Raw genomic sequence first — 11,635 nt, 5'->3', positions numbered from 1 at the left:
TTCGGCAGGACTGAGACCAATAGATCAATTCCGTTTCAAATTAAAAGTGGATTTCTAACAAAGACTAGATTTGTTCAAAACATGTTTGGAATGAGAAAACTGTTGACCCAAATGTTCAGAAATCAATCAATCAATAATAAATTGCTGCTCTTTTGTGTTTATTCATTCCAATTTGAGGTGGTTAAAGCTGAGGTATGCAATAAACAGAGGGAATTAAGATATTATGGGTTAAGATATTAACAGGACAGTTATCCCCCTCCACGGTAATAACAGGGCTCCCCATCGCTGTCTATCAGAACATGTCACATGTACAGACTTTCAGAAGAAAGACAAACTAAACTAAACTAATGTTTCAGTTTTGTTATCCATGCCAAGTGAAGGCATGGGGATGGAAGTATAAATTGAGTCTCCAAATACCTTGACATCATTGATTGTGATTGGATGAGTTCAGAAATGTAACATGCTTGGAATTTTGAACCCATAAAGAGAAGTGCAGCAGCAGGTTTCTGCCCTATGTGTAATTCAGTGTGGATTACCATTTCAGTGTCTCAACATTTACTTCAGAGACCAAATTCATGCTGTAGGCCTACAGTAACAGTATACACTATCACTCATTACACTGTATCATCATCAAATATTAGACCTCTAACTCAGAAGTTGACTAATAATGCAGTATAGTATTAACCTGGCATTGCCAGACCATAGTATGTACAGAGCATATCATAAATTAGCTCGCAGATTCATCTGGTTTCCAGGGTAGCAATTTGGTCAAAGGTGAAGGTAAATTATTGATTAACACAATGTCATACATAACCTCTTAACTATTCTTCATAGGATGAGACTGACTGTGTTTGAAAGCCTTGCATTTCAACTCTGAATTAAGGTTCCTAGATGATAACTGTATGCACACACCTCTAGTTTAACGTGAGATAGCTTCAGATGACATTGAATCTGATGATGACTGGACAGTCTATGCCATAGCCTTCAAGCTCACATTGGTACATTAATTGAACAGCTAACTCTTTCTCTGCCGTGAACATTTTCACTGAAAAAGAAAGACTCAGCATGTTGCATGAATAAAACACTAATTTCAACAGCCGTTTGAAACAGAATGAAACCGTTTGAAACAGAATTAGCATGAATGGGAAAGATGAGATTTAACTACTCAAAAGCCTCTGCAGCTCTATCGTGGGTTAATTATTATAGTCTTTATTCTATTCTTTATGGGTTGAAGTGTTCTTCATGGCCACTGTGCCACACAGTGCTGCTCGAAGTAGGAGATGTCGATCTAACAATGATGGCTACTATTTTGTGAAATATGGTTAGAGAGTGCAGACATAGACCTAGCAGTTTTTTGTTTTGTTTTTACTTAGTAGTGCTTCCATTGTTTGTACTGTATGCATTCATTTGAGTAGGTTGTGACAGTGTTTACAGACTTAGGTTAAATGATGCCAAAGTTTGACTGTTGGCTTTGTCGCAGATTTGGGTGCTTGCTTTCATTTTAAACATGGTATTACACATGATGTCCTGTCATGTCACTTTGATCATTTTAATGATCCGATTAATTTTATGAGACAAGGTGGCATGTCATATTCTGCGTATTTATTTGTATATTTAATTAAGGTACTGGGCTGTGTAACAATAAAAAATAACATTTGATTGTGAAAATATCCATGCATAACTGTATACATTCAAAAAAGACCAACTTAATACATTAATGTGTTAAATATGATTTATGTGCACCATCTGAGTTAAAAACTAAGCATTATCAATCTGAATAACAGTACAATAGCTGCCAAAGCCATCAGATTCTACATCTCAAAGCAGCCTCTTTCTCAGAGCTGACTTAAAATCTTCCATTCAAATTATCAGTACAGGTAAGTGCTGAATACTTTGCCAAACACATTTCGCAAAGTCATGGACACTAAATAATACTTCCAGTATCTTTTTTAGTACCAACATAAAAATAGATTGTTGTGTTTCTTCAACAGTGTAGCAGGATTGAGAAAAAGAAAAATGAAACTTGTGTAAATGTTTTCTCACAATCAATGTGTGTATAATTGGTCATTGGAAATGTGTACAAGTGTGACTATAAATAAAGAATACAGCAAACCAAAACTTTCTGTTCTCCTGGCATCGTTGTGGAGGCTGGGTTTGATCAGATAAATGCAGCTGTTATAGAACTAACTATGCATTTTTATATGACATTTTGCCTCTTGGAGGAGTTGCTTGTAAAAACTTCAAATCGTTCTCTTTTAGCCATCAGAAGGCACAGGCCCTTTTTGTAACTCTTTGTTCAACTGTTAAACGTTCAAGATAGAACTGTGTACGGTGGTTGCAGCAGGGTAGATGTGTAATTGAGGAATAAACTGTTGGAAATCTTTTCAGATCAATAATGCCTGGCGGGGTATGAGTTTGGCTTCAGATTTCCTGGCGGCCCTTAGCCGCGGCACACCCCCGTACACGGATTAATCTGTAAATCTACCTCGATGCCTCTGCTGCCGCGGAAGGATATATCATATTGGAGTCTTCCAATCGCTCACATAAACATGGTTACATACGTAACCTTCATTCAGCCATCATACTCACAAACTCAAGGAAATGTCTGAAAGGATTTCAAACTATGAATCAGAATCACAGAAATGAAAATAAATAAATAATAATAGGCTGTATAAATATGTCAGAATTGAGGGGCATATGCACAGTGAGTGTGATATGGTCAGTGTGTGTGTGTGTGTGTGTGTGTGTGTGTGTGTGTGTGTGTGTGTGTGTGTGTGTGTGTGTGTGTGTGTGTGTGTGTGTGTGTGTGTGCGTGTGCGTGTGTGTGCGCGCGCGCGTGTGTGTGTGCGTATGTGCGTGTGCGTGATCATTCTGGAAACAATATATTGTATCCTAAAAATATAACTTTATATACTAATATAAAGTTGCATTCAGGTTAAGCTGTTATATGCACCTTCATATCCATATTATGCACACGTCCTTGTATATGTGAACTAGAATATTATGAATACTGTATCACCGTGGAGAATTGTTTGATGCTTCATTGTTCTGATTAACCTGGGATGTTCATATTTTTATCCTACTTTATTTGGCTTTCTCAAAACTGTGCTGAACACGAAGATATAGCATTGACAGCTATGAAATTGCAATGCTTGAGTATGAATTGAGACACTTGAGAATATTATTGTACATATAAATGAAACCAAAGATGTTCAGCCGAAGTGCGTAATACATGCCAGTGTACAACAACCTGCAGTCAAATTGCTCTGTGTCAATTGAAGCAAAAATAAATTCCCCCAGCATTCAAACACTGATTACTTAAGTGTTTGAACTGAAAGGGAAGGTTGCCATTTCCAGTGACTCAACAGCACACCTTGACATTCAAAAATTGAATTAGTTGTCATATCTTCAGCAGACACTTTACTCATTATGTGCTTTCTATTGGTAGGGAACAAATTGTGGATAGCTTTTTCCTACAATGTCACCAAACAAGTGTTTGAGGAAGAAAATAGCTAATTAAACTAAATTCAAAATGTTTGACATTTTGAATGAATGATTGTTCTGTCATTGGGAAATGAATTGCAATGCCCCCCCCCTGCATTTAGAATTGATTGGATTTAAAGTAATTTCTTCTCTGTGTGTCCCAACCCTCTTATAATGACTGAACTTGACAGCATGGCCTCTGTTTTTCACTTTGTCTGTCTCTCCCTATGTGGCTAGAGTCCCTCCAGTCCATTCTTTTCTTTCTCTCTCTGTCCCTGGGGTCCCTACAGTCCATGTTTTATTCTGTGGTTCTTCTCAACATGTCTGTGAAAACAGCCCTTGTAGGAGGAGGGTGTGGAACAACACTGTCTGTTAAAGGCATACAGGTATTTCACCCAAACAAGGCCAGTCTGGATTGAACATCCATGGGTCATTCCTCAAGATGAGAGAATCAAAGGAGACCAATCCAGAAAAGCATGTTTCGACATTTAACTACAGAGTATATTTCGGATGTATTTTTTACACTCTCAAGACTCTGGATTCTGCTGTGTATGGGTTGGGGAGCCGAAAACGTGTTGCAGGTCGGTGTCTCTTGTGTCCTTCATTGGTCAAGGGTCCATGCTGAGATGAAGGCTTCAGCCAAGAGAGGGACTCATCACTCATTCACCCGTTTGGAACCATTGGAGCCCCAGAGAGATAAAGTGGAATTCTTCCTTCTTCGAGGTGATATGTCACTTTTAAAGGGGGTTATCAGGCCACCAGTCCCAGGCGTGAGATCTTTGCAGAGAGGAAGGAGTGGAGGATGAAGACGATGGGCTTAGGACATGAGTGGAGATCCAGTTGCTGAAAGGACAGGAATAGAGAAGAGTGGGATATGTTAGAAAAGGGCTGCAACTATCAATGATCTTCTTAGCAATTATTTTATCGATACGTTTTTGATTAATCAAACAATTGATTTTTTGGGATAATTTTATCAACGAATTGACGCAAAAAAAAATCGAATAGGTTTTTCATAATAAACTATTTTGATTAGTTTGATTAACTACTACAGCAAAAATAGGCAATCTACAAGCTCAGAACGCATCGCATAGCATCGCACGTTGTTTGTAGAACTGCAATTTTCAGTATTTTTTTAATATCTTTTTTTAATTAAAATCTAAAAAAATGAAAACAAACTTTTTGGGGGGGAATTGATTAAATCGATTAGTTTTATTAACTGTTGCACCCCTAGATTGTAACAGAACTAAATATAGGAGAATAAAGTGGGATATACTATACTCAGATAGACCATAAAATAATGCATGAATGAGAATGGAATAACACAGATTTTATTAAGGTAAAGTCAGGCAGCATAGTGTAGAATGGAATATAATTGAAGAGAGTAGAATAGAGAACATCAATGGTTAAAAAGGATAGAATGAAGTGTTAGAGGATACAGAGAAGGCAAGTAAACAAACGGATAGAAATAATTAAATGCGAGAACAACAGGAAAATATATTACTTGAATCAAATATCACATCTGATCAACAAATACATAATACAAAGCAGTCTACAGTTCACTAATAAGATGAGGATTAGGCAACATTGCTACATGGTCCTAATTGGAGCTAAGCACCACGCGCGCACACATGCGCGCACGCAGGCACGGGTACACAAACAGACACACACACACACACACACACACACACACACACACACACACACACACACACACACACACACGTGCGCACGCCAAGAACACCACCCGCTCCACCTCAATGTGAACAAAGCGCTGTTCATTACAGGACTTGACTGTGAATTATGGGAGTTTCACCAGTATGACTCACATCCTGTTCCTATGGCCTATAGGGACTTGGGCTACGTTTATACTTGAAGCCGAAGTTTATTCTGTCCAGCTGAAAACCTAGGGGAAGGATTAAGAGATGGAAACTATGACGTGTCAGCTTGTTTGTGTCATGTAAGCGCCGTGCAGTGAATCATGAGTGGCTCCACATTATCATCAGTGTCCCGCTGAAACCTTTAGCCCATTTAGACCTGAGGCCGATTCTACAAATGTCTTCTAAATCCTAACAGTTTTCTGAAAAACATATGTTTCTATGTCAGTGGGTCAAGGATGCCCAAAATGTTATGCATTTGGCAAAAATAGCAGATCTACAAGCTCATAGCACAGCACGAAGTGACACGCTATGAGCTTGTTTATCTGCTATCTGGAAAAATCGTGACACACACTCATATTTATAGCTAAAATCTAAAATGACATAGATGCTTTCTCGGTTTTAATGGGTTAATATCAAACATTTTAGCAGCCAATTTTGAGAAAGTACTGTATTTATAGTTAGTGGTATACGCGGTCGCGGGTTGTACGAAAAAGAGACCAAAAGGTTGAAAAACACCTGAGATTACATTTTTTGCAATGACCTTAGGTTGTCCTTTAGAGTAAATCATATTGGTTACACTTTTAGAAACAGTAATTTTGTTTTCTTTTGAAGAACCGCTTACATTAGCATTTGGAAAAGGTGTTAACAGTTGTTAATAGGGTCCAATGAATTTCACACTGACTTTTGACATTATGAGCTCTTATGAGCCATATTCACCAACAGATTACACACATTTACGTGACAGCAAATTTAAAATTAAAGTACAACAACCACATTGGTTACTTTGAATGGAAATGTGAGTACTTTGCTTGTACTTCCACTAAGTTTGCTTGGTGCGTGGCCAATGAAACATGGGCACACTGTGCTTTCACAGTGTGCCCTTGTGTGGTGCAAACTGATTAAAAATCTCACAGTAACTTACAGGGAGAATTTAAATGCTTTCAGGAAACGTTCACTTAAGGCCAGTGAAACATGACCCAACTAAGTTTTCGTCAGGGTTGAGTCAGTTCACTTTCGATTCAATCACGTCTAGTGGGTTTTCTTCAATATTCAAATAGTAAAAGAAAAAACCTTTTGCATAAGTAAGTTGATATATCTAACCTTTAGGAAAGAATGAATGCTCTATTATTAATAAGCGAGAAAAAAATGTATTACTGCACTTAAATGGGATTATACTAAGGTACAACAATGGCAATTCAGTTCTGAATGTGATCTGTGTTGAATGCCTGCCCCCGCCCCATCTGTCCTAATACATATACACTCCAATATCTAAAATGTAGAAGTGCCTACAAAAGAAAAGAAAAAAGAAAAGAAATTGCATTAAACTAGTGCATCCTTTTACAGTAGGCTACTGAATGTGCTGTACTAGTTTGTAAAAGAAGTTGTTCTCTTGTTTGATCTCCTTCCCACTTACCCCCCACCCCTCTTCTTCTTCTTCTCCCTCCCCCCCTCTTCTTTCTATGGAAATTAACGTTGCGATGGGAATGATGTACAAGAACGATTTTCACCCACTTTTTTACCTTGTAAACCTGTGATGTGACAATAAACCTGATTCTGATTCTGAAGTAGGGCTACAGTCTACTGGATTTGTATTCTCACATGAGATGTCATAATTCTGTACTTACCTCATTTCAACCCAGGTTTGCTGTCTGAGTTATATTCTGCAGTCTCAATACATAAATTCAAGACAAGAATTTATGCTTTCCCACTCTGCTATCTCAGCACAAGTTGAAAAAAATAAATCAATCAAACATATCCAAAGTGTTGACGCTAGACAGGCGAAAAATGTAGGAGGATACTTGTGTATGGGCTTCTTCCAATTTAACCCATTAAGACCTGAGAGCAGATCTTTAAAAACAAATTCAAAAATAGCAGATGTACAACATGTTTGAATGTAGGGCGAGGAGTTTGTTTTGCACATCATCAGTCAATACAGGTTTGAAAGAGAAGGAATCTTTTTGAGCCCCTAGTTTCTCATAGTGAGCTTGAATGTGGTCAGGGCCATACAGACCTGATATGCAGGGCGATGGCATTCCACTTCACATTGTGACTATGTCGCAGCACTGCTGTGCCAATAACCACTATAACCATAATAAAGCACTCCCTCTCACGTCTTATATTGTTTAAATATACATTATGTGTCACTGTGATTGCATTTATGTAAAATCATGATGACTCAGTTTTATTATAATGGGTCCACTTCTAGCAAAAATAGTGAACTAGCTCCAGCCAATAACTGACATTTCAGACATCTTCCAGAGCTTAAATTTAACCCATTTAGACCTGGAAAGCCTATATGTTGTTATACCCTTCAATCCGGGAAAACATCTGTGTCAGTTTAGATGTTGCTACGGGTATGTATATAGCAACATGAATCTTTTTTTATTTTCTGAATAAAAAATGCATGTTTTTCAGAAAACGTAGGTTAGGATTTAAAAGGCGTTTTTAAAATCGGCCTTTTCAGCACATGGCTGAAGTGTGATTTTGAAAATATAGACCATATAGTTGCCATTAGCAAGGCAAATACTGCAACTGTAGTTGGAATTGCAATATACTATACAGTAATGCACATTTGAGTCAAATCGTAACACCTGTTATCTGTAAAAAATCAAGCTTGTACAGAATAACTATGGCATTAGGTATTAATATAGTGTAATTCATAACCTTCACTTTGAAGTTTCCCCGTGGGGGACCCCCTCGTTTCCAGGGGGAGGGTTGATGAGGGTTGATGATCGTGGACTGGAACTTGTGGATCGGCTTTTTGTTTTGTGTCGCCCATCTCTCCTCTGACACAGAGGGGTGATACTACAGTTTGCAGACTACAGTCTTGTTTTTTTTTTTGCTCGCCTCGGATCAACAGGCTGAGTGTTTATGAATCGCTTTTGCACTCCAACAACAACCAGTAATGTGTTAAGTAGGGGTGTCACGATTCACTTACCTCACGATTCGATTCAAAATCGATTCCTAGGGTGCCGATTCGATTCAAAATCGATTCCTAGGGTGCCGATTCGATTAAAATTGCGATTCTGCGATTAATTGATATTCGATTCGATTCTGCGATTTATTGCGATTTTCTAGGGTGCCGATTCGATTAAAATTGCGATTCTGCGATTAATTGATATTTGATTCTGCGATTTATTGCGATTTTCTACCCCAAATCACTTTGCTTTAATTATACTAGAACATTTTAATATAATATAAACCATGAAAAGTTGAATCATACACTTCAATGCAGCCAGATCATGTCAGTCAGTCTTTCTGACATTGATTTCAGACAAAGTGCCAGTTAAAAAGGTACTAACTTAAAAAATAAAAAAAATAAAAAAACGATTTTAATATTTTGAATCGATTTTTTAAATCGTGGCATTAAGAATCGCGATTTATTCATGAATCGATTTTTTTTGACAGGCCTAGTGTTAAGCTTTAATATTGACACTTTCTTAAGTTTAGGTAGTAAAGTCTAAATCACAATTTAGATGTATTCCTTGGTTGTGCAGCACTTTTGGAAAAGTAATCAACAGTCAATAGCATACATCGTGTTGCTAAACAAATTAGCATGTGTATCATCCCACTGATCTGTTTAAGCATCTAAGAATTAGTATTATTTTTGAAAAAGCAGTGGTTTATAAACAAGACTCACAATTTCTCCCTCTTTGCCGCTGAAGTCAAGGGAGAGCATGCGAACTCCATCGTCAGAGGACATCTTGAGCTTTTCGAAGGGGTACGAGAGCATCACTTTGGGCCTGGTAGGGGTGCGAGCCCCTCTGTCTTCCCCATTCTCCCTCTCTGCCTGTTTAGGCTCAAACAGCACAGAGAAGCCCTTTTCATAATGGACCACCAGCCGACACTCCTGGCCGCGATACAGACAACCTGAAGGAGAGAGGGAAATGGAATTTAAACAATGTCGCATTTAACAACTTGAACCCTCAAGACTTTTTTCAGTCTGCACCAAATCTCTTGCGATGTGTTGTGAGCTTGTTGATCTGCTATTTTTGGCTAATGGTCACTGTTTAGACCCTTTAGAGCAGCGGTTCTCAATGGGAAATTGAGAACAAAAATGATGTCCCTCATAATATTGGGTTGTGGTATGAAAGCGTTTGAGAACCCCTGCATTAGAGGATCCATCTCTTCTCTAAATCACTACTATCTCTTTTTGGTATGCGGTCAGGTTTAGGCCTGGCTCAGGGAAGCGGACGCCCCTGCCATGCATAGTCCTCCATCGGCACCGTTGGAGGTGCGACAGGCCAAGGCCTAGCAGGTACACCATCATCCTGTATGAAATAAAAAAAGTTCAGGTTCACATATTAACACTGTCCAGCTAAAAGCTGAGTGTACCTCTGACATTACACATCGCTTTCATGCCCTGGGTAATAGCAGTCTCATCTGTTAACATACAGTAGAGTGTGCTTCTGACTGAAAACAGAGTGTGTACTATTACTGTCTACTCTCCAAATGTATGCACCCCTTTACTCTACAAGTAAATGACAAACAGTGGTGGACACATTATATACTCAAGTAAATACTCAAGCATTCAAAAGTAAAACAAAATAAAATCTGTGAAATTAGCATCGCGCTGCGACACGTTGAGAGCTTGCAGATTGGCTATTTTCACTATATTTGAACCACTTGAACAAGTGGTTAATTCATAATATATTTTTGTAAGTTTTGGTCCCAAGAGTCCCATCCTAGAAATGTAGTGGAGTCAAAAGTACAATATTTCTATATAAAATGTAGCAGAGTTAAAGTCATAAGCTTGCAAAAAACAAAAATACAGTACTCAAGTAAATGTACTTAGTTACTGTGCACCTCAGACAAAGCCATCTGTTTACCTCACAGCGTACTCTCTATTGAGCACGTTATCACCATTCACATACAGTCCTCAATGCTTCAATTTGACTCCCTGCCGGAATTCGACTCCCACTCACGTAGTGGGGATAGTGTGCACCTTAAGCGGGAAGAGAGCCTGGTTCTTTCCCTGGAGAGGTGCAGGGCTAGGGTGTGTGTGTGTGTGTGTGTGTGTGTGTGTGTGTGTGTGTGTGTGTGTGTGTGTGTGTGTGTGTGTGTGTGTGTGTGTGTGTGTGTGTGTGTGTGTGTGTGTGTGTGTGTGTGTGTGTGTGTGTGTGTGTGTGTTTGAGAGAGAGAGTGAATATGTGAGGGCGAGAGAGCGAGAGAAGACAGAAAGGAAGCAGGACGGGGTAGAGAGCATGTGCGTTTGTGTCTTATCTCTTGCTGGACAACAGAAGACCTGCTTTTGTGTGTGTGTGTGTGTGTGTGTGTGTGTGTGTGTGTGTGTGTGTGTGTGTGTGTGTGTGTGTGTGTGTGTGTGTGTGTGTGTGTGTGTGTGTGTGTGTGTGAGTGTGTGTATACAAGTATAGTAGAATGTGAGAAATAGACATTGTGAGGACAATTTTCCTGGACCTCACAAGAGAAACGGTTGTTTTATGGTCACGAGTATTAGGAAAAGATAGGCCGGCCCTATCTTGTGCACTGCCTTATCCCTTATGCCTAAACCTTTTTGGCATTTTTCTACTATTTTGAAAAACATTGTGAAAATAGCCAATCTACAAGAGCATTTAAGGGTTAGGGTTGGAGATATGCCTGATTCATAATAATTTGTCATGCCCAAAAGTAGCAGGTCTACAAGCTCACAGCGCGTTGCAGCTTGACACGTTGTGAGCTTGTAGATCGGCTATTTTCGGCTTTAGGGTTACAGTTAAAAACAGTAAAAGAATAAATGGCATTCATAAAATCGCCCTCCAAAAATGTTGATGTGCTCACAAGTATATAATACACGAGTGTGTGTGTGTGTGTGTGTGTGTGTGTGTGTGTGTGTGTGTGTGTGTGTGTGTGTGTGTGTGTGTGTGTGTGTGTGTGTGTGTGTGTGTGTGTGTGTGTGTGTGTGTGTGTGTGTGTGTGTTATCTCTCCCTGAGGACTACTGAAGGTCTGCTTAGCAGTCTCCTTTGTCTGCCTGTCAGCAGGCTGATTCACAGCGTACTTAACTTTGGTGTCAGTCAAACCATGCTAATCACTCTATACACATCAAAATCCCTTCCTCGTCTGGCTCTTTATCTAAAGGCTTTTATGAAAACCAAAGTGAATGAACGCCTACACAATACAATAAACAGACAAAAACGAAATATTTGCTAATATTTCTAAGAATTGATCTTAGGTCGTATGAAGGCCACAACGCACGTAATATAAAGACTAGTCCATGGTTTCCATGTGTGTGCAAACGTGAAGTCCAAAAACCCTTTTTTTCACACATGTTTGAGTA

At 39.0% G+C, this 11,635-nt stretch overlaps 1 protein-coding gene across 1 annotated transcript in view; it reads right to left on the bottom strand.

The window, feature by feature from the left end:
- Positions 1-1,669: 1,669 nt before the first annotated feature.
- sntb1 (syntrophin, basic 1) overlaps positions 1,670-11,635 on the bottom strand; it is a 49,343-nt gene continuing 39,377 nt past the window's right edge. The window contains exons 7-8 of the mRNA XM_084053024.1: positions 9,001-9,230; positions 1,670-4,326 (exon numbers count right to left, since the gene is read on the bottom strand). Coding sequence (XP_083909150.1) covers positions 4,234-4,326; positions 9,001-9,230 — 323 coding nt within the window. The 3' untranslated portion in view covers positions 1,670-4,233. The remainder of the gene's footprint in view (positions 4,327-9,000; positions 9,231-11,635) is intronic.

This window comes from Gymnoscopelus microlampas, assembly GCF_963454915.1.
Source record: "Gymnoscopelus microlampas genome assembly, chromosome: 3".
NCBI classification, from domain to species: domain Eukaryota; kingdom Metazoa; phylum Chordata; class Actinopteri; order Myctophiformes; family Myctophidae; genus Gymnoscopelus; species Gymnoscopelus microlampas.
Note: the sequence above shows the minus strand (reverse complement) of the source record. Positions and strands in the feature narration are given on the sequence as shown.